We start from the raw sequence: 23,044 nt of genomic DNA, 5'->3' as shown, positions 1-23,044 counted from the left end.
GAGGCACCCTGTGGGCCCCTGATGCCAGAACTTCTGCACTCAGGGTCCTCGGGCCCAGCACCCACCCAGAGGCCCTCCTCCTGTGGCACAGCGAGGCAGCAGGTGGCCACCATGGCCAGGAAGTGGTGTGGTGCTGTGGGTGTGCACAGGTTTCATTTTTATTTGACAAATACTTTTCTGCATTTACCCTGTACTTCAAGTACCTCACGTCAGGATGATTACGGCAATGTGGCTCACAATGCAACAGAAGGGAACTGGAGGCCCAAACCAGAGGCCTCCCAACGTCCAGCAACAGAGAGAGAAGTCACACAAACCAAGAAGGCACAGACACAGAAGGCAGCAGGCTGGGAGCGCCCCAGGGTGACACTTAATCGAGAGGGCAGACACTGATTGATGCTCCTTGAAAAGCTGGCTAGAAAGGGCATTCACAGTGCGACAGTCTGTCTAAAATAGGTGTGGGTGGGTGGTACAGAGAGTGCATGCAAGGCCCCGGGCTCAATCCCTAGTACTGCAAAAAAGCAAAATATAAAAATAAAGGTTTGTGTGCCTGTGTGCACGTACGTTGTGTTCACAGGAAAATAAAAAGCCTGAAAATGTCCATACCAGAACATCAACTGGCCACGCTTTAGGGGATGGGGGCTCTTTGTCTCTTTTCTTTCTGAAGTGTATGTGTTTTTAGACAATGGATATGAGGTTATTTTTAAAAATCACAAAGCATTCTATTTTTATTTTCAAACAAACTTGTTCATGTGAACAAACTTAGGTACATGCTTTTAATCACTGCGATGACCGTGTTCCTTGCAGACTGCTCTCACACAGGGCTCAAGGGGACAGTGTCCCTCCTAAAGCCCCAGGCGACCAGGAGAGGAAAGGGTGGGGGACTGAAAGCCACGCTAGTTTCTAAGCCTCAGAAGCAACTTGTTTATTCAAAGCATCTGTTTCCTAATTATAAAAGTAAAATATGCTCACTGTAGAGAATTTGGGAAAGAGGACTAGATTGATAGGAAAGCAACAGCCCCCTGAGCACACCCCCCGAGGCCCACTGCCGGCCTGGACCCCATCCCTGCAGCTGTCAGAACCACGGCTCAGCAGTTAGGGAAGACCACGAGGGGCAACCCAGAACAGCTGGACAATGTTGACCATCCTGAGGAACAGGGCGCCTTGGTCTCAGCACCTGGGGAAACCATGACCCCGGGAGTCTCCCCTCTGACCCCGAGGCCCTGGGCTCCCCTCTCCAGCCTCACCCCAGCCTCGCCTGTCCTCCTGGAGGCCACTGTCTCTGCTTTCTCTGGGGAACTCGGATGCTCTGTGATGATGCCCAAATCCAGCTTCCCCACCCCAGCACTCCGGAGGCCAGGCCCAGGGAACCTCCTGTTGCCCAGGCTCATGGGGCCTCTCAGACCCACACACGCTGCCCTACCCCTGAGTCCACTCTGCCTTCCATGTCAGTGCACGTCACTACCTCCTCCCTGGGCTCCTGCCGGGACCCCAGGGTGCCTCCCCCCATTCAGGTCACACTCGCCGCCCGAGCCATGGCTCATGGCCGGCTTTCATCACTCCCAGGCACGGCTGGGCATTTTCTTCACTATCGTTTGTGTGCTCTGAGAAGGACAAGTGCCACGTGAGTCCACACATCCTCTTGGAATTTTCTTCCTTCTGCCCAAAGTGGTGCCCCGATATCTGTCCACACTGCGCCTGCAGAGCCCTGCCTGTTTCATGGCAGCCCCACGTGAAGAGACCTCCTTACCATCGTCCCCACCCCCTGCCCTGCTCATGGGGTCAGGCGGTGTCCGTCTTCTCCTTTCTCTAAAGGACACCACAATGAACACCTGGCACATCTCATGCTCACGAGCTCAGGTGTCTTTGGAGCAGGTTCCAAGGTGGGGGCGTCAGGGGAATGGGAACGGGTATCTTGGACTGTTGGATATCACCAGCTGATTGCCACACGGCCACCAGAGATGTAGAGGCCACCTGTGGCCCACCCTCACCAAGCCCCTTGCTGGCCAAGCTGCCTTGCAGAAGGGCGTGCCCTGCCACGGCGGGTGGGCGGCAGCTGCTAGCCGTGCGGGAGCCGTCTCTGCTGCCTGCTGGCTGCCCAGGCCTCTGTGCTGTGTCCTTCTGGCCTCCGCCTGGGTCTCGGCTGCTCTGACACGGTGCGCTGCTCTGGAGGAGTCCACCTGCACTCTGAGCATCACTCCTGTGTCCGTGAAGCCTTCTCACCTTGGCGTTGGCTTCCCCGTCACGGAGACTTGGGCTGTGTTATCCAGCCTTGGTGTTTATGGCGTCTCCATTCCCTGCTCAGGAAACATCCCTGGTGTGTGAGGAATTCTCCCTGGGCTGCTTCTTTATGGTTTTGTTCTCATCGGGCCTTGGTGTTGGAAACCAGGTACACGCACCACCCTCCCGTGGTGACCAGCTGGGCCATCAGCTCCAGTCCTTCCCTGGCTCTCTTCTCTGCGCAAACACCACGTTGTTGTAGGAAGAACTGCTATCTCGTGGGCTCGCCTCTGCTGCCTGGTTATTCTTTAACTTTTCTATGCCAATTTGTCAAATGCAATGAAATCTTGTTTGGATTCTGATTTGGATTCTACCAAATTTATAGATTAATTGGAAGAAAAAAATGACATCTCTTTGGCATTAAGTCTTTGTTTCTTTTTGTCACCAGGGATTGAACTCAGGGGCACTCAACCACTGAGCCACACCCCCAGCCTATTTTGCATTTTATTTAGAGACAGCATCTCACTGAGTTGCCTAGAGCCTGGCCAATCTGCAGAGTCTGGCTTTGTACCCACGGTCCTCTTGCCTCAGTCTCCTAGCCAATGGGATTTCAGGCGTGCACCACTGTTCCCAAAGCTATTGCTTTTTTATATTGACCTTGAACTAGCAGCTTGCTAAATCTCTTACCAGTTCTAATAGTTTGTGTCCATATTCTATGTAGATCATATAATTTGTAAGTGAGTTTTATTTTTTCTTTCTTATCTTCATCTTTTAAATTATTTTCCTATTTTGTGATGAATAATTAGGAGAAGCAATGGTAATGAACACTTTTCCCCTGCTTTTGGCATGAAGAGAAATGCCCTGACCATCTCCCATCAAAGCATCACATCAGCAGCAGGACTTTGATAGATGCCCTTTACCAGGTTAGAGAGCTCAGCTGGATTCCGACTTTGTTAAGCATGCATTTTTGAACTTGTGATTGATCATCAAGGATTGTCCTGCGTCTAATTGAATAATAGCAGCTTCCTCCTTGTCCCTCCAGAGCCTCCTCTGCCACTTCCTGTGGCCGTGCCTGCCCAGGGCTCCTCCTGGGCCCATCTACCGTCACCTCCTACTGGGAGGCCATGGTCACACTGGCTGCATTATTTCAGGCTTGGGCTTGGGAGAGAAAAGGGCCCCGTTCTTCATGGTCCCCTCAAATGCTTCCCCAGGCTAGTTGGTGCTTGGCGATGGTTTCAGTCCACCCTCGGGCAGGAGTGGTCTTTGCAGCCTAGTGTGGTGCAAGGTCCAAATCATTGGCAGATTTGTTCCCTCTTTTGACCCCCTGCCTGCTGGGCACTGCCAGCACCAAGGCCTCCTGAAGACGCACAGGCCAGGGAGAAAAGCCTTCCCGCTCCGCTGAGCTGAGCAAAGGCCAGAGTGTGCCAGGAATGTCACTGCATGGCCATCGTGGGAGCCACCAGGGTCAGGGGACAGCAGCCAGGCAACATCAGTCCACTCCACGAGAGTGAGAGGCCTAGAGTCAGAGGACAGCGTGGGGAGCATGGACAGCCCCCTACTGTGCACCCTCTGCCCTTTGACCCCTGCCTGCACTCTCACCCTGGCCCCAACCTGGCCCCATTCTGTGGGGCAGCCCTCTGCCCTGCACCAGGCCTCGCCTTCCACATCCTTGGAGGTCACCCTCAGGCTCTCCCCCACCACGAGCCTCCAGAGGGCCTCGGACCTATGTGCACCTGCAAGTACCCTGGGCCCCACAAGGTCTGATGCATCTCTGAAACCTCCACTGTTGAACCCCCTGAAGATTTGCAGGGTTTGCTGAAGACACTCAAGCTGTGCTAGGCAGGCACAGGGGACCTGTCCCCAGGACGCAGAGTCTGCAGCCTCACGGCAACATCGGAAACGCCTGCCCTCCTGGTGCCAGCACCAGTGGCCAGCCTCAGCACTCTCCCATGGGCTCCATCCCAGACCAACAGCCCTGACCACGCCTGCCGGCAGAAGCCACTGGGTCCAAACGGTCCAAGGCTGTGGGTGGGATTTCATGTTTGGCTTCATAGAGTGCTTTTAAAATAAGAGACCCTTTGTTTTCTGGGCTTTTTCTAGGGTCAGCTCTCCATTGTTGTAGGGCCAGAGTGGGCTGCAGGGCAGGGCCTCAGGGTTCAAGGAGCAAGCCCTGGGGCACCTGCCTCCCAGTTTCTCCTAAAGGCCCTCCCTCCGAGTGTGCGGCCCACCTCTGGGGTCCCTGAGGGCGCAAGGTTAGCAGGCACTTGATTCACTGGCACACAGTCTGTGCCAGCGAGTCCAGAAACACTGGGTTTCTCTGTTTGCAAAGCAGGGACCAGGAAATGTCCCTGGGATGGAACAGCCATCATAGGACAGAGTGGCCCTGAGGAGCAAGCTGTGCTCACTTCCGCCCTCAGCACTTGTGCAATCCGTGGGGCAGCCTGCGCTGGGCCAGGGCTCTGGGGCGGGCTCTGGGGCGAGAGGGGCTGGTTCTGCTGCCCATAGGAACAAGGCCCGCTGCACCCGAGTTCCTGCCCCAGAGCAAGACTTTCAGATGAGCACGGCTACAGGTGGGTTAGTGTCCCCACAGGCCATATGGTGCAGGCGTGGCCTCGGCCTGTGGCACCATTGGGGATGGGATCTTATGAAGGCAGGCCCCCGGTAGGAGGCTAGGTCACTAGGTCATGCCCTGAAGGGTGGCTTGGGACCTGGTCCCTTCCCCTGTGGGTCAAAAGCAACAGCTGCCCCAGGCCTTCCCCTGGACCAGCCGCCTGGGCGCTGTCCTTGGTGCTGCTGCTGCTCACAGACTTCAGCTCGCGGAGCACACCTGAGTCTCCTTGTTGGCCAGTCTGCAGCCAGGGGTAGCCGCCTCCAGCCCATGCTGCCACTCGACCTAGCTGTGGTGTCACACAGCAGGACTGGCCCTGCCCTACCTGCACCACCCAGCTGGTCAGCTCCCGCCTGCCAGCCTCAGGGAGGGCCCCCATGTTGGTCTGTGCCAGTGAGTCCAGAAACACTGGCCCAGAGGACACTCCTGACTGCTTCACAGGAGAAGCCACCTGGTGATTCTCTTTCTCCCCCTCTCTCTTACACACACACACACACACACACACACACACTTCTAATGTTCTTGGTGACTAAAAGTGTTGGGGTAAAAGGAGATGAATTTGCAGACCTTGGCCAGACATATCCCTCACAAGAGTGGAACCCTCCAGAAGGCAACTTGATTCTCAAGCCACACTTTTCTCTGGCACCAGGCACAGGGACTAAATAGCTCCCTGGTCCACCCTTGGTCAGTCCACAAGTAACTTCACCCCAACACTGTGGCTTCGACCTTAGACTCCAGGTGACCACTTCTTGTCTGCACTGCTGTATGGCCCCACAACATCCCAAGTCTTTTACCGTGCTCCACGGACAAACCCTGTGGGAACTCAGTAGGAACTCATCTTCAAGTATGCAGGACTGGGGTAGGTCAGAGATGAGTCACCTGCTGCCTCGGGCAACACAAGACTGAGGCAGCTGCTGGAGGGACCTGAACTGAAGCCCGGGACAGTCTGGGTTGGGAGTTCTCAACAGCCTGGACTCAGTTCTGAGGGAGCTGGGCTGAGAGACATGACTACTCATAGAAGAGCCAAGGCACCTTCTGCCCGCAGGTTGGCAACACCCCAGGTATACCCCTTTTGCCACATTCTTTTGGGGGCAAGCGAGACAGAGCAAGGCCCAGTGCCTGCTCTGGTGTGGAGGCTTTGGGAAATTCTGCTGGTCCCCGAGCTACCCTACCCACACCTTCCCTGTTCTTGGGACTGTGAAGGGTCATCCTGAGAAGGGTCATCCCTGAGGGTGGTGACAGTAGCCAGGCAGCAGATATCTTGGCTGGGCTTGGAGCAGTTCCCAACTGGCGTCCCCTGCCACTTGGCCCACATATGGCCCTCCCAAGAAGGGCACATTCGTCCTGGGTCTCAGAATCCCACAGACACGTTATGAATGGTGACTCACATGCAGCTAATGATAACCAGGAAACAAAACAAACGAGAAAGAACTAGGTTTGAAAAAAAAATTTAAGGCCACACAAAGTTCAAACATCAGAGTTAACAAATAGAGCTCACAAGACAATTCTATTTTTAATACTATGGTGTTTTCTAGAGCAGTTTAAGCTCACAGCAAAATTTAGCAGAAAGCACATTAACCCTCTGCCTACTCCCCCAACCCAACCTCTTTCTATTTCTTCAAAGAAAAAAGTTAAGGCTTGAAAATTACTTCAAGGAATAGAAAATGTTAGGAAGTAGGACTGGGATGTGGCTCTGGCGCAGAGGCTTGCTGACCATGCCTGAGACTCTGGGTCCCATCCCCAGTACTGCAAACAGAGAGGGAAGGAGGGAGAGAGGGAGAGAGAAGAAGAGAAAAAAACGTAAAAAGTGAATTTCAAACCTGAATTTAAACAAGGGCACTTAGACATTCAAAAAATTAAAATTGAAGTTAGAAGCACAATCTGCACTTTGGAGGCAGGTCAGAGGAGAGGTCTGCTGACCTGGAGGATAATTCAGAAGAGATTGCCTGGACTTAAGCCCAGAGACAACAAACAAACAAGACAAGGCAGAGCCACAGGAGAAGGACGAGAGCAATGGAGGACAGGATGATCCAGCGCCTTAAGAGCCCAAGAGGGAAAACTCGGCAGGAGCCAAGTTTGAAGATACGATGGGAACTGGTGAGAGACAGCAATCCAGAGATTCGGCGTGGGTCAGGATCTGGAGCATTGTAAGGAAACTTGAGGAGGGAGACGAAGAGAGAACAGATGCACAACACAAAACCTGCCCAGGGAGAAGTGTATCACGTCCAGAGGACGGACAGTGGGAAGGACGGCTGACCTCTCGCAGGAACAGAGGAGCCTGCAGACGATGGAACCTTTCCAATGTGCTTGAGAAAGGTGGCACAGGGCCATCTTCGGGGCCGTGCCAGCACCTAGGAACTCAGGAGGCCAAGGCAGGAGGTTGCAAGTTTGAGACCAGACTGGTAACTTAGCAAGGCCTGTCTCACAATAAAAGATAAAAAGGGCTGAGAATGAGGCTCCGTGGTAAAGTTCCCTGGTTTCCATCTTTGGTACCAAAAATAAATAAATAAATAAATGAAAATAAAAATAATATAATCCCCAGGTGAAGTAGATGCTTCATGGGAGAAGCCAATTTTCATCAAAGGAAAAATGCTTATGTGATTTTGCTTTAAAAAAAGAAAAACCCAGCATAAGAGGTTAAAGGATGAGAGTCAAAATGGGGGAATTGTACTCACTTATACATAGGTACATAGCTAACACCCTTAATCTACTAGGAAATTCTAAAAACTGAGAAGAACAAAAGCCAAACAACTCCAAAGCAAATGGGAAAAAATGGGCAAGAATTATCAGGAAACTGTTCCACAAAATGAAACGCAGATGGCCTTTAAGTACACGAAGTCACTCAGCTTCACCCACCTTAAGGCAAGTGCAAACTCCAGCTCCACAACAACACCGTGTCTCCCTAGTGGCAAACGCCCGAGGTTGGCAGCACCAGGGGCCAGGCAGACTGTGGGCACCCCTCCCACTCGTCCAGGGAGGGACCCTCAGCAATAGCCCCACCCTGAGTGGGAAGCTATCCAAAGGTGTGCTGTTTCCCGTTACCTCCACTCGTTAGGCACAGTGTGGGCAGGAGTGAAGAGTCAGGTGAAGAGTCAGGCGTTGACCCTCTCCTTGAAGGAGCTTAGAGCCCACCTGAGGGGACAGATGGGGAGGAGAGGCCAGTGTGGACAGGGCAGCCAGGAAAAGACACCCTGGTCCCTAATCACGAGGAGCATGCAAGTCAAGGTAGCATCACAGACAGTCAGGTCAGCTAATGTCACGAAAAATAACTAAACAGAGCAGGAAACCAGGGTCCAGGCAGCTCAGTGGTAGAGGCTTCCTAGCACGCAAGGCCCCCTGATACCTAGAGAATAAACCAACACTGTGAGATGATGTTCACTCAGCTTTTTTCCTCTGTGGCCTAAGGATTCCACCAGCAAACCTGTCGAGGAGAAGTTCATTTGAGGGCTCACGGTCTCAGAGGTCTTAGCCCTTAGAAGGCTGCTCCATTTCTTGGGCTTGAGGTGAGGCAGAACCTCATGGTGGAGGGAAGAGCTCACATGGTGGGAGACTCAAAGCCACACCCCACGCCCACCTGCCTCCGGCCACCACCCAGTTAATCCCAGCAGGGATTAGTCTATGATTAGGGCAAGGCTCTGACCCAGTCATTTCTCCTCTGACCCTTCTTGCATTGTCTCACACGTGGGCTTTTGGGGGACACATCACATCCAAACCCTAGGAGATGCGGTGAAATCAGAGCTCTTTGTTCTGTTGATGGAAATATGAGGCAGCTGCTGTGGAAAACAGTAGGCAGATCCTCGGAAAGTCGAAAACAGAACTTCCAAGTGACCCAGCCACTCCGCTTCTGGGCATAGACCCTCCCGGTTACAAGGGGGTCTCCAAAAGATGTTCATACAGCTGCGTCCACAGCTAAACTGTGCAAGTGGCCCATGTCCACTGAAGGGTGAATGAGCTGATGAGCAACTGTGGCCTGTCCACGCTGCAGAGCCATCTTCAGCCTCAGAGGGGTCTCTGACATGCTGCAGCAGGTGAGCCTGGAGGATGTGACGCCTGGGAAGTGAGCCAGTCACAGAGGACAGCTTGGCGACCCACCATCGTGGTCCCTAGAGCCCACAGGTCCACTGGTGGCCCCAGGGGCTGGGCAGGGACTGAGGAGCTGTTGAAGGGGGACAAAGATGCGGTTTTGCGACTCCTGGGGCTGGGGATGTGGCTCAGTGGCCGGCTTGGGTGAGGCCTGGTTCCATCTTCAGCAACCACAGGAAAATAAAAGAGCCTGTGGTGGCAGCTGCAGGAAAATGGGGACATGCGCAACACCGCCCAGTGGCTGGACAGTGGCTAAGATGGCCAGCTCCAGGCTGTGCATGCTTCAGCACCCCTGAAAACAACACAGCTTGCAGAGCCATCTCCGTCCCTCTGAGCACACTGCGGGTGTCCTGCTGTCTGGGCGCCTGGCGGGGGGGGGGGGAGACTGGGCTTCCCTCCCCTCCCCAGGAAGCCCCCAGGCCTCGTTCCCTGTTTCCTGGGCTGTCCCCAGCGTCTGCCAAGCCCAGCAGACCTCAACACTGACACCTGAGGCTGGCCCAACAGAAGAGGAGAGGAGAGATCTTGACTCTGAGGGCTCGAAAGGAAATGGCAGGTGCTGACCTCCCAGCTCACTCCACGACTTCAGTCTCCTCCCAGGATTTTAACTCAAATGGTAAAGAAAAACAACCAGAAATCACTAAGGCTGAAGCCCAGGGGCAGGAGAGGCCGAGAGGCGGTTGGGCATCTGGAAGCCCCGAGGAAACTTCTCCCTCAGTTTCTGCTGATGACGGACAGCCAGAGCTGGAAGGGCCTCATCCCCAACTCCAAGCTTCCTAGTCCCTCGCCAGGTCCAGGCCAAACACTCCACCCTGAGCTCCCAGGTCACTGCCCCTTCCTCTCAGCCCCGCACTGAACTCCCTGGGCCCCAGGGCAGGAAGACCAGGCCTGTGCAGGGAGCAACACAGTCCAGCCTGTCCTCCTGCCGTGGGTCATCTCTGTGGTGTTGCCATGACACTGACGCAGAGGAGAGACAGCCACATCGGAAATAAACATTCATGGAGCGCGCAGCAAGGGACAGCCCCTGCAGCCTCAGCGAGGGGAGCCGAGGCAGAGTGGCTCTCCCAGCACCGTGTTCGTTTGTCAATTACTTCTAATATCTCCACGACCCAGCGTGAGTTGGGGCTGCAGAGAAACCAAGCGGCGCTGGGAGGCCTGGCTCTGAGGCCGGTGCAGCCTGGCTGGGGGTGGGGAGGGCACGCCATCCTCCCTCTTCCCAGCAGGCCCCTCACAGGCCTGGCTCCTCCAGCAGGGATCGGGAAGAAGGGCGGCTGAGGACCAACCCAGCCTCACCACTGGGGATAAGAGAGAATGCACAGCGTGGGGGGGGGAGCCCAGGACCAACCTCTGCCCCCTGTCCCTTCCCACTGTGATCCGCAAGCACTCCTCCAGCACCACCTCTCTCCAGCCACATCCCCACTCCGTGGAACATGTAATATAGAAAAGTCCTTCAAATACAGTGGGCTGAGCGCCCATCAGGAATGGACCAAGAAAATAAGACGCACACAAAACGGAATACTGGTCAGCCTTGAAAACGAAGGAGACCCTGGGCCAAGTGGAGCGAGGCACTCCTGTAGTCCAGCAACCTGGGGGGCTGAGGCGGAGAACTGTAAGTTCCAGGCCATTCTGGGCAACTTAGATAAAATAAAAAGGGCCAGTGGTAGAGCACTTGCCTGGCATTTGTGAGGCCCTGGGCTCAGTCTCCAGGACCAGAGGTAAAGGAGATTTAAACAGCCTGGGTGACCCTGAGGGCGCTGACAGGGAAATGAGCAGACAGATTCAAGGAGCTGGTGCCCAGTGGTGGAGAGCCACACTGACCCCCCCCCCAGAGGCCCAGATGTGACAGTGCCAAGCTCGAAGCCAGCTGCGGATGGAGGGAGTATTGAGGAGCATCTCGCTGCGCTGCAGACCCATGAGCCACGCGGGAGCCCAGGAGCCCTTCCTGGCTGGAGGACAGCCCTTGCACCAGGTTTCATGGCACAGAGACCACGCTCTCTGGTGTCTCTTTTACATGGTCCCTTCATGGGGCCCCCCTTAATGACCTCTTTGACTAATGGCCTCCTGAAGGCTCCACCTTTAAATGCCACCACCTGGGGCCAGGGCTTCAGTGTGTGGATTTGGGGGAAGGGACACCATTCAGCCTGGTGCAGCACCTAAAGAGTTACAGAAGTCCCCAGGTAAGTGTCAAGTGCAGGTGGTGTGAGAATGAGGGTCTGGATTTTTAGAATTCCCCATTAATCAGGAATAAAAGCACAAAGTTGCTTAAAGGGGCCCAAGGGCCTGCTGAGGAGTGGCAAAGGCTCGGGAGCAGTGAGACCTTCACACACACAGCAGTCTGCGCAGAAGACTCCCCAGCTTGGGGGTGCAGGGCCAGGGTGGCATCAACTGGAGGCTAAGGGAGGAGGCCAGAAACGCAGGTCTACCTCCTTGGGGTCCTTGCTAGATGCTGCTATGTGGTAGGAAGGCCATCGCTAAGAAGGGCGTGGGGGAGACTCAGCAGAGGGTCACCTCCTGGAGAACACGATGTACTGCTGTCCAAGCCTCTTCCAGGCACAAGCCAGCCAGCGTAGCAGTAAGCTTTACAGGGAGTCCCAAATTCTCAGATCTGCTGCCCAGCAGGAGACTCTGGGTTCAGTGTGTATCTGCCAGCTACCAGTTCTCAGGCCCCTCAGTGTGCTTATCTAGAAATCACACCAAAAGACCCCCACCCCCACCCCTGGAAATAGAACCCAGAGCTCCAACCACAGAGCTATTCCCCCAGCCCCCCCCCCTTTTTTATCTTGAGACAAAGCCTCCCTAAGTTGCCCAGGCTGGCCTTGAACTTGAGATCCTCCTGACTCAGCCTCCCTAGTCACCTGGAGTACAGGTGTGTGCCAGTGTGCTTAGCTATATAAAAGTTCCTTATTGTTAGACCATTTGTCAGTTTCCTAAATCTCACAGATACACAAATTCAAACACTTGGTGCCCACAAGGCAGAACCTGCAGTGTGCTGATTACAAACGGCCACCCAGGAGGTCTGGATGGAGAGACTGCTTCCTTGGGGCCTGAGGAACATCAGAGCCAGGACTGCAGAAACACACCCAGCAGCTCCTGGAACCTCGGGGCTGAACTCAGCGCTCTATGTTTTCCTCCCCAAATCTGCTATAAGCAGGGTCGAGGCAATGGTAGTAAGTGCTGGGATGGCCTGGGTAATATTTCCAATAAAATGTCCCCAAACAGTAAGCTCAGACGTTTGAAAATCCTATCTAAAGCTGAAACTGTGTCTCCAGTCTGCTCCCAACTGAAACGCAGGGCTGTGTGACCCCCTTCCTCCCACCATGCTCTTTGTAGAAAGCCAACAAGTGCAGGCTGCAGGAGACGCTGGGCTGCCTTGCCTTCTGACCTCCCAGCAGGGGCCAGCCCCTCCTGCTCTCCTCCAACAGATCTTGGGCACTGAAGCCACAGGTGGCCCTGGGCTCTGCATGGCTCCTCCTCCTGAGAGCACACCGGTGTGCCTGATGTCAGCGCCTTGATGTCCTCTGCTGACGTCTCCTGGACACTGCTGGAAGGGGGCCACTGCTCCTCAGTGCTTGACTTTAGCAAAGGTAAGGGAGCTCTACCTGACATTGGGGGGGGGGGCGGTGCCAAAGGGAACATTGGTTCAAGGCCAAACTCCTGCCATTAGAAGGGGAGAGAGGGGCCCCGAAAGGCCTTGCCTGACCTTTTAATCCCAAACCCTGGCAGACACACCACTGGATGCCTTCTCCCAACAGCCGCCCAAGGCAGAGGGTTCTTCCACACTGACAGCTCCCTGGCTCCCTCAGGACCAGGCAGAGAGAGCAGAGCTGAGACCTGCCACTGCCTGCCACTCCAGAGTCAGCACCCTTGTTTCTATTATTTGCAGACAGCATGCAAAAAAGAGGTTTTCTTGCACCCCTCACAGCATGAAGGCACCCTGGACCGTGCCTAAGAAGCAAGGCAGAAGGTCACTGTTTAAAACCTTGAGTGCGGCTCACAAGAGGCAAGGTCAAGGGATGCAGGGTTGTTTTTTTTTTTCTTTCTTTCTTCTAGGTAAACCGTCCAGGCCGGCGCCTCCTCAGCCTGACCTAACCCTTCCCTCAGTGGCTTCTGACATGATCAAGCTTCGACAGCAACGCGGCCATCCCCGGAAACGCAAACATATGAATGTCTATGACTAAACACCGAGAAGAAGGGGGAAAACCGCCCGGCGGCACCCTCCCGCAGGCGGCACAGTGCAGTGCGGGAGCGCGGGCGGTACCCAGCACCTGCGCGGCCGCACCCAGCGCAGCGCCACCGCCTGCGCCCGCGGCCTGCGCGCTGAGCCGGCCGGCTCGGCACATCCCAGAAACCCGGCTGCGGAAATAAACGGCCGGTGGCCCGCGGGAGGTCGCCTGGAGAGGCAGAAGGGAGCTCGCCCCGGCCGCAGGACCCCCCACCCCCGGCTTGCGCGACCAGTGGGCCCCGCCACCCCCGCCACCCAGGGCCCCGCCAGGCCTCTGCGCAGGGCGCCCGCAGCCCCGGCGCACCGTGCCAGGCGCCGGCGGAGCGCAGAGGCCCCGGCCCCGGCGAGCCGCGTCCCCCGCCCGGGTCAGGATGCACGGCACGCAGTCCCCAAACACGGCCGGCGGCTGCTCACCGAGGCTCCCCGCGAGCGGGCTCCGGGCGGCACGGGCTCCGAGGCGGCGGCGGCGGCGTCCGACGGCCCCGCTCAGCCATTGCAGTGGCGCTGCGGCGGGCGGGGGGCGCGCGTCACCGCGGGCAGGCGCCCCGAAACCCGGCCCTCCCGGCACTGCCGCTCACGGGCCGCTCCGCCGGGCGCGCAGGCTCGGCGACACCCGCCCTGACCTCCCCGGGATCGCTGGTCTTATTCTTTTGAGGACCAGGTTTGCGGGCTATTAAAGCAAGCATCAGAGCTCCTGAAAATAACCCTGGCGACTGCAGACAAGTCTGCAGAGAGGGGTGGGGAGGTGGAAGCCAGCGGTTAAACGGGGCGCTGCCTGCCACCCAGGGCCACAGGCTTACCAGGGACTTCTCGGTAGCAGGAATTACTCACCCTCATTTCGTGCTGCACGGAGCGGCCATGAGCAGCACGGGAGAGTCGCACGTGTGTGCTCCAACCATTAACTCTTGGCTTCCCATCTCCAAAGGCAGCCTGCCTTCCCCGCCCTGCTGGGGAGTGCGGCTGCGGCAAGCAGCATTCCCAGTTCAGACCCACAGTTTCGTCCTTCCCCTTCCCACTAGGTTGGCTGGGTCTTCCCATCAAGTGGCTTCTTCACGTTACAGTCACACCGGGAGAGCGTGGGCTGCTGGAGGGGCCAGATGCGCACAGCAGGGGTATGCGACGTCACACCTACACACTAAGTCGCAGCTCCTCGGCAGAAGGCACCTTCCCTGGATGCCAAGATTGCAGATCTGCAGAGGCCAAAGGTCTGGGCATGGAAAGCAGATGTTCCTGCAAGTGCATCCTTGCCAGGGTGTAACTGCCAGGGCTGTCTCCCCACCAGCCCCCAGACCCATGCATTCTGGCTAAAAGAAGCCAGAACCACTTAGGGACTGCTGAGGGGGCATCCCAGAACCCAACCTCAGCCTTGCAGGGGGCTGCTCTCCCCACTGGTGATCCATGGGTTTTATTTTTGTTTTTGCAGTATGGGGAATTGAACCCAGGGACACTTAACCACTGAGTCACATCCCCAGCTTTTTTTTTTTTTTTAAAGAGAGAGTGAGAGAGAGAGAGTGAGAGAGAGAATTTTTAGTTTTCGGCGGACACAACATCTTTGTTTGTATGTGGCGCTGAGGATTGAACCCTGGCCGCACGCATGCCAGGCGAGCGCGCTACCGCTTGAGCCACATCTCCAGCCCCCCAGCTATTTTTATTTTTTATTTTGCTAAGTTGTGCAGGGCCTCACTAAGTTGTTGATGCTAGCTTTGAACTTGTGATCCTCCTACCTTAGCCTCCCAACTGGCTGGGATGACAGATGTGCACCACCAGGCCCAATGACCCAGGGGGTCTTTAAACAAGCCATTCCAAAGCTGTGTGATAACAGATACTTGTCAGTCCCTCAGACATCAGCCATGCCTCGCTTCCCTGGTTCTTTGATCAGAAGCAGTGTGGATGAGGCTGATATTGTAGCTCAGTGGTAGAGCACTGGCCTAGCATGTGTGTGAGGCATTGGGTGCGATTCTCAGCACCACATATAAATAAATGAAATAAAGGCCCATCAGCAACTAAAAGAAGAAGAAGAAGAAGAAGTGTGGATGGTATGGTGTGAAGTGAACAGGGTACTCAGAAGTCTCCAGATGACGTTATTGGTGGCAACTCAGTGGACCAGGAAGGAAAGAGGTTTATTCTGGTGAGGACAAGGCACTACCCCTTCATGATGGGAGGGGTCTGCTAGAGCCAGTTTGCCACCAGATGTCCAACTGATCTCCCCAGGGTGTGATGCCACATCACAGGCCAGGGCTGTGTAGGTGGGTGGTCAGGGTTGTATAGATGGGCAGTGGCCAGGGCTATGTAGATGGGCAGTGGCCAGTGCTGACTAGCATCCCTCTTCAGCTGCCACCTCTTTTGCATCACCCCTCTGCCCAGGCTTCTGGTATTCATGGGGATATCTGTTGGTGTGGGCTTTTGGCAAGAGAGGACCTCTGGGCTGTCTGAAGTCTGCATCTGAAGGCTTTACCACAGTCCAGCCATGTGTGGAGTGCGGGTCTGCATGACAGGTGACTGTAGGGACCAGGACTCCAGATATGAAAGAGCTCCCAGCCCTGGAGCAATGCTCAGAAGGAACCTCATGTCCATGGAGACTTCCTGCCCTGCGGTCTCTAAGAGGACACTTGAAGTCTGGCTCCACGGAGGGGCACACAGCATGCTCAGCCCTTTTCTGCTCTGGGACTTGGTACGTCCGTCTTCTGCTTCAGGGTGTGCCTTTGCATTGGGTTCCACACCTCAGCCCTTCTGCATGGACCGGCTGTCCATCATCTCCAGTGGAGTCTGCAGGGAGCCAGGCATTCCTTGAGAACCAGGTTCAGACAACTGCAGAGGTCACCTGCTCCCCTGCCCTCCCGCCTCCCTTCCAGCTCACCTTTCCCACACTGCCTTCTTATGCTGGGCTGGGCAGAGGCAGACTGGGGGGCATGACCCCGCACTACTGGGAAGTGTGGTCGGCTCCTTGACTGAGGATGTGAGACCCCAGCAGACTGAGTCGTCGTGGTGGGGCATCTGCACAGCTGGAGGGGCAAGTTTTATGTCGTACATTCTTTGCACCAACTCCTCCACTGAGAAAATTCAAATGCTGGTAAGACTTTGAAAATTCCCTCTCACTCATCGTAAGTTTGTATGGATTTACCAAAAAAAAAAAAAAAAAATTAAACAGGAGTGGGAGCCCAGCCAGGCAGTTTGAAGACAGTTGCTGCTTTTAATACGGGGGCATGTGCTGTTGGGGTCCCTGAGCCAGGCTCTTGGTGGCCTTTAGGGCCAGAGGCACTGAAGTCAAAGACCAGGCAAGGGGGTGGGGGTAAGAGGAAGCCTCTCAGCATGAGCATCTCTCCAGGCCACACCTCAGGTGGAGGGACCACCCACCATCAAGAGGGTGGAGCAGGGACAGGAGCATCCTCCTGGGAGAAGAGGGAAATATGTCCACTTCGCAAGGCGGCCCCATTGCTGCCACCAAGCCACCTGGAGGAAACACGTGCCACCTCTCCAAAGGAGTCTTCGCTCAGTGCTCACAGAGCTCCTAGAAAAAGGTTTTCAGGGGGCTGGGGCCGTGGCTCCGAGGTAGAGCGCTCGCCTGGTGTGTGAGGGCACTGAGTTCCGTCCTCAGCACCACACAAAAATAAAAGAGTAAAATAAGGACGTTGTGCCCACCTATAACTAAAAAATAAATATTAAAAAATATTTTCAGGGCAATGACCATTTCATAGTTGAAGACAATCATGACATAGAAAAGAAGGCATTGTAGGTGCAAATCAGAAAAAAAAAGGAAAAGAGGGGGTGAAGGGGGGAGGGGAGCAAGGGAGAAGGGTGCACAGCAGACCCCGGGACGTGGTGGTCCAACACACAGGCAGTCGTGCAACCGAGGCTGAGGAACAGAAAGCAAGATGAGAAATTTCCAGGGGAGAAGGAAACCGTAGAGTAGGCTTATTCACCCAACCTCATGGGATTCTGGAAATGAAAATGATAATCATCCAAATGTAAAACAAAATTGAAGAATGTCTCCACCAGCAGATCAGCCACAGCAACAGACAAAATCAGTAGGCCGTAAAACAGGTAGAAGACATATCTAGAAGGCAGCCCAGAGAGAACGAGGTCAGCAATCGGAGGGGCTAGGAGCTCTGTGAAGCAGAGCCAGGGTGTCCGACATGTTTTCAATCAACACAGCAGAAGTGGGCAGACGGGAAACCGGGCAAAGATCGTGTTCTAAGGGCTGGTGGTCGAGGTTCATAATCAAGAAGCACAGTGGACGATAAGTAGGTTCAGAACTAAGGAGTCCGGCTGGGCATGGTGGCACACGTCATTAATCCCAGAAGCTTGGGAGGCTGAGCAGGAGGATTGCGAACAAGGCCAGCCTCAACTACTTAGTGAGGCTCTCAGCAACTTAGTGAGACCCTGTCTCAAAATAAAAAAAATAAAAAGGGCTAGAGATGCCACTCAGTGATGGAGGATCCCTGAGTTCAGCCCGTAAGGAGTGAGGCACCGCAGAATAGCAGGGGAAAAGATCTTAAGGGTGAATCTCTGTGTTCACAGCTAGAATGACAACTGACCTCTGCTTGTTACAAGGAAAGCCAGAACATTCTAGGGCGATATTTTCAATGTGCAGAAAGAAAAATTAATTACTAAGCAAAAAATTCAGGACCAGTAGAATCTTTTAAAGACTAAATGGAAAATAGTTGCACTTTCAGAGATGCAAGCTGAGCTGGCCACCACAGAGCTGCTGCTGAAGGGGGTTCTCGCAGGTGACAGTGAAGTTACCCCAGATAGAAGGTGGCTCTGTAAGGAGGCACACGCTCGGAAAGCAGCTCTGCCTGCGTAGAGACTGACTTTATCAAACCAGAGTCCCACCCTGGGGGGCAAAAGGCTGAGATCAGACCCTGCGCCCGCCCGGAGGGGCTGAGCCTAGCCAGTCCCCCCGCCCCCCGCCCCCCCCCCCCGCCCCTGCAGCAGGCAGACTGTTGGCCTCCCTCTGAGGGCTGGGGTGCTCTCTGACATTCCTAGTGCAGCTCCAACAACAGGAACCCAAGGGAGGCTTCCCAACTCGCAGGGGAGCGGCCCTCTGCCATCCTCGTGGACAGGTGGGGGGCAGCAGAGGGAGGGGCAGAGCAGCCCTGCCCAGCAGGTGCCCTGGGCGGTCACACTGAGGGCCAGGCACTTCACTCACCAGGAAACTTGTCTGACGTTACTGGCTTAATTTTTTTCCCTGCATTTTTAAACTGAAAAGTCGATTAAAATGTTTTACAATTGGGGTAAGAGTGTAGCTCAACCAGAGCAGGACCTCCCACTGCCAGGCTCAGCTCCATCCCTGTACCACAAAAACAAACTCAGTCTTTAAATGCTTTTTTTTTTTTTTTTTTTAGAAAAGTGATCCTCAAGGTTTTATTTTTATTATTATTATTTTTTAATCACACCAAAAAAAAAAAAGCTAATACAGAGGGGCAGGAGGAACCAAGGACCTGCACGGAGGCAGGGCCTGATGGGCAGAGGTGGGGCAGCAGCTCATCTCTTAAAACGCTCCTAGAGCAACTCTGAAAACAGGAAGAGCAGAAGCCCTCGCTCTGGTCCTGGCTCTGGGTGACGGGGACAGGCCCACCTCCCTGGGTGTCCCACCAGCCCTGGCTGCAAAGCCTGGCTGGGCAGCTCCAGCAGCCCCTGAGCCCACCTGGGGGAGGGCTGGCAGGTGGGCAGGGTTGGAAGCAGTCCCCAGCGAGGGCTTGGCCACCTTCCTTCCCACATGGTGGGGCAGGGAAGGGTGCCCAGGGCCACAGGGAAGGCGCATCAACCCCTTTCCCTTCCGCCACTCTGGCGCCCCTGCCCCCAAACAGTTCCACAGAGAAGCACAGATCAGGGACCCACAGGAGCCTAAAGCCCTAGGGAAAGGGCCTTCTCCTCTGATTGGAGGAGCTCTGCTCCCAGGGGTCAGGCAAACCCTCAGACCTGTTGCTCTCTGGCTCCCCCAACTCCTCCCCTGTGGCCCAAGATGCAGGTTCAAAACAACAGCCAGAGGTGTGCAACCCAGCAGGCTGGAGATGCCAGGTCTCTGGCAAAATCAGAAGGGGACCCCAAGGAGCCCAGAGTCCTGGAAGGCCTGCTAAGGAATGCCACCTGAGAAAGTGCATACATTCCAGGCACGTGTCTGACCTGATATCACCTCCTTGGCTCTCAGAACTGAACTTGGCTGGACCCCTGCCCAGTCCTGCTGGGTGGAGTGCAGAGGGGCAGATCTGAGGAGCACAGCAAGTGTAGGGTGAACGTGAGCCTGAACCAGCAGGGTTAGTGTTCAGGGCACAGGGTTCCATGGGTGGTGTTCAAAATGTCCAGGATGCAACACAAAATTATATCCAGCAAACAAAGAAACAAGACAATCTCGACCACATGTGGCATCACAGTCACCAGCACTGCACGACGGAGACCCTGGGTATCTGACAAGACAGTGCCTGACCAGGAAACATCCGGACGCTCAGTGATAGAACAGGGGAAAGATGGGAGGTCTCAGCAAAGAAATAGAAAATGGAAATGTGAAGCAAAGGAAATGTAGAACTAAAACCAGAACACCAAACGGAACCCTCAGGGGTGGGCGCACGGCAAAGAGGGTGACAGAGCAGGTGTGGTGGCCACTGTCTTCCCCGCAGCTCAGGAGGCTGAGACAGATTTTGAAAAGACATTGAATCAATAGTGAAAAATCTTCCCCCAAAGAAAACTACAGGCACAGGGAGCCTCACTATAGCTTCTACCAAGTGTGCAGGAACAAGAGATGAAAATCTCTGGCAAATTCTTTTTGTTTGGCATTTGAAAGTATCAGATTATCTTGGGATGAGTAGCTTCCTAGAAGAACAGGGACCTTTGCAGTTGCTCATATTAAAAACAACCGTGGAGGCTCTATGAACTCTTCATCATTTAAATTTTTTTCTTATTAGCTACAAAATGTGTGTGTGATCTAATAGTTACACATGTGTTGGCACCATAAACGGAACAGAAGGAAGAGTCCATGTATGAATTTGCAGTTTGGAACATAGTTCTACCATCGTGTAAATAACCAAAAAGGGAGAATGTGCCCAGATGGGTTCAGCTGCTTTTGAACTGCTGAGCAGGGGAGAGGCTGGAGGGTGTATTCGCAGTGTGTCCAGCGGGCTCTGTCCTGTACTGGTCAAGGTGATCTGGGGAGTCTGGACCCGGGCACCAGGCTGACCTATGCCTCATTCTGTCCTCCTGGGAGCGGCTCACCCCTGCACCTGACTCTCCTTCTCTGTCGACTGGGATAAGCAATAGGTCCCCCTGTCGAGAGGTGACTGAGAGTGTGTGGCACACTTGCACACAGTGAGGGTCAGACGCGCAGGGAGCCTGTGGTGGCCATCAGCAGTTAAAATCGGCATTGATATCAGCAGTGTTAACATGGTTCATTCACAAAAATCCAAATCTGGCCAAACTTTTGAGGGACTTTAAAATAAATTCAGAAGCCCAAGCCTGAACCCCACAAGTTTTGACTTGGTGCTTCTGGATTTGGACTCATATTTTTCTACATCGGAGATCCGAGTTCCCTAGGTCCAACCTGACTCCATCTACTATTTGGCAACTTTTTCTTTGTTACTTTTAAAAATTTTTAAGATTTGTTTTTAGTTTTTCTTTTTAGATGCACATGACAGTAGAGTGTGTTTTGGCATATGATACAGATGTGGAGTATGACTTATTTTAATTAGGTTCCCGTCCCTATGGTTGGACAGGATGTGGAGTCTGATATTGGGGATTGGATGCAGGACCTCCCGCATGCAAAGCTCTGCCACAGAGCTACATCCCAGCCTCATGCAACTCTTCCAAGACACAGGGACGGGGCAACATTCCCACACTCTCTTGGTGAGAAGAACACCATCTGCGTTCCCCACCTGCGAGGCCCGGTGCACTCTGCCCTCTGCTGGGCCTGCACCTGGCCACCACGTGCCCACACGGGGAGGAGCGCAGGCCTGGGCAAAGTGTGTGTCTTCCAACTCAGCTCTGATCCACAAAAACCCCTGCAGCTGAACACATTTCCTCTTATTTCTCCTCTTACTAGTTGCCTGTGGCCTGCAGCAGCTTCCCAAGACCCTGGGCCACAGCAAGACACCGTCTCAAACACACACAAAGGGCTGGTGATGCCGCCCTCTGGCCCTTCCTGCCCTCAGGCGGTCCTCAGTAGGAGAAGGAAAGGAGGCAGGATTAAAAGGGGGGTTCTGGGGCCGACGGAAGGGCAGGACGCACCTTCTCCAGGGCACCAGCTCTGGGCCCCTCTTCCCTAGGAGAAGTCGGCTACGTCTGTTGGGGTTTTTTTGGTACTGGGGACTGAACCCAGAGTCGCTTAACCACTGAGTCACATCCCAGCCTTTTCTTTCCCTTTTTTTTTTGTATTACATTAGAAATAGGGTCGGGAGAGTTGCTTAGAGCTTGGCCAAGGTCTAAGGCTGGCTTTGAACTTGTGATCCTCCTGCCTCAGCCTCCCGAGCCACTGGGATTACAGGCGTGCACCACCGTGCCCTGCTCCTCTATCTTTCTTAAACAAAACTTGCTTTCTATGCTTGCCTTGGGGTTTCTCAGGTGTTTAACCTTCAACACTGGGGAACAAGGACCTGTTCCTGATCTCTAAGACTTCCAAGTCGGTGCGCACATTGCTGTTCTGTTCTTTTTATAACCACACATTGTCCCTGCTTTTATTATCATCACTATTTGCATTATCATCACCTTGCAGTTCTGGGGGCTGAACCCAGGGGCACTCCTCTGCTGGACCACGTTCCACTGAACTGCATTCCAGTCCTGTCGATTTTCTATTTTGAGAAGGGTCTTGCTTGTTACCTAGGCTGGCCTCCAACTCCTCTCAGCCTCTTGAGTCTCAGGTGACAGGTGCGTGTCAACAGCTTGTAGCTGTTGTTCTGTGGTGGAAACTGACCGCTGTTTGTTGTCCTCCTGGTGTGGGACAGGGAGGTGCCCTGAGATGTGGCCCAACCTTGCACACAGCCTCCCGGCTACCTTTGGGGTTCTGCGTCTTGGACAGTAGAGGGGGCCAGCGAGCCAGTGCCTGGCCTCCCAGGACCCAGGTCGGCCCTTCCCAGGAGGGAGGGAGTAGGTCGGGCTCCTTCCCACTGCTCCCTGTTCAGTGAGGATCCCAAGAAGTCATTCTTCCAAGTGTGGGGGACAGCACAACCAGCCTCAGCCACCAGTGAGCTTGTCAACAGCAGGTCCTGACCCTGAGGGCTGTCCTCGCAGGGCTCTGGACGCTGCCTGGAGTCCCGCACTGGTCCTCAGTGTCCTTCTGCTGTGCTCTGTGGCGGGGTCCTGGAGGTCAGTCCTCGCTCCCCAGGACTGCCCCTTAGTGGTTCTGTTTTGTTTGGTACCAGGGACTGAACCCAGGTGCTCTACCTCGGAGCCACATCCCCATGTTGCGACAGGGCCTTGCTAAGCTGCCGAGGCTGGCCTGGAACTTGGGATCCCCTGCCACAGTGCCCTGCCCCTTAGTGTCCTTTTAACTTCATCTCTCTCCCTTGGGGCCTCGTGTCCACATTGTGTCCCTGTCACTCCTGCGTGTCAGATGCCAGCAGCCCCTGGAGATAGCTTTGGAGTTGGGCTGGAGGGAAGGAGCCCCAGAACAGCTTGGTTTGACCCAAGACTGGAGCTGAGCTTCCACCGCGTGGGTCGGGAATCCCCAGCACCTTGTGGAAAGCAGAGTCCCCTCCGTCCCCAACAGTCTGTAGGTCTGGGGGCCCCTGGGAGTGCTCATCTGAAACGTGTGCCAGGGCTGTGTGCACTCAGGGGTGCGAGTCCGCAGGGCACAGGCCAAGCAGGAGGCCCTGGTGGGCGGGATCCAGAAGGCTTCTGCAGACCTTGCGCCCCAGCCCTTGTCTCTGTCTATGCCACACAACTGTAGACCTCTGCTGAGTGACACAGGAGCCAGAGAGCTACTGCTTCAC

The 23,044-nt window shown here is 54.8% G+C and overlaps 2 protein-coding genes across 12 annotated transcripts in view; one reads left to right on the top strand and one right to left on the bottom strand.

Annotated features, from left to right (window-relative positions):
* Jakmip3 (Janus kinase and microtubule interacting protein 3) overlaps positions 1 to 14,194 on the bottom strand; it is an 83,699-nt gene extending 69,505 nt beyond the window's left edge. For 10 of the 11 annotated variants that reach the window (XM_058580756.1, XM_058580759.1, XM_058580758.1 and 7 more), the window contains exon 1: positions 13,959 to 14,194. The gene's annotated coding sequence lies outside the window, so the exon portion shown is untranslated. Of the gene's footprint in view, positions 1 to 13,541; positions 13,600 to 13,958 lie in introns of those variants that run through there. The other variant, XM_058580757.1, reaches the window with a different exon arrangement.
* LOC124095576 (uncharacterized) lies at positions 12,417 to 13,749 on the top strand. Its single transcript, XM_046448767.1, has 2 exons — positions 12,417 to 12,489; positions 13,130 to 13,749. Exons 1-2 carry the CDS (start codon positions 12,417 to 12,419, stop codon positions 13,747 to 13,749), a joined length of 693 nt encoding a protein of 230 aa, XP_046304723.1.
* Positions 14,195 to 23,044: the final 8,850 nt, after the last annotated feature.

Source organism: Marmota monax, unplaced genomic scaffold (genome assembly GCF_021218885.2).
Source record: "Marmota monax isolate L192 unplaced genomic scaffold, Marmota_monax_Labrador192_F-V1.1 WCK01_AAM20220418_F8-fsc00076, whole genome shotgun sequence".
NCBI lineage: Eukaryota > Metazoa > Chordata > Mammalia > Rodentia > Sciuridae > Marmota > Marmota monax.
This window is presented reverse-complemented; position numbering and strand designations above follow the sequence as displayed.

Excerpts from the sequence above, each read along its gene's own strand:
- LOC124095576 (XM_046448767.1), top strand. The coding sequence starts at position 12,417 with ATGTCCTCTGCTGACGTCTCCTGGACACTGCTGGAAGGGGGCCACTGC. Across the intron at positions 12,490-13,129 it reads AGTGCTTGACTTTAGCAAAG|GCGGCACAGTGCAGTGCGGG; the intron begins GTAAGGGAGCTC and ends ACCCTCCCGCAG.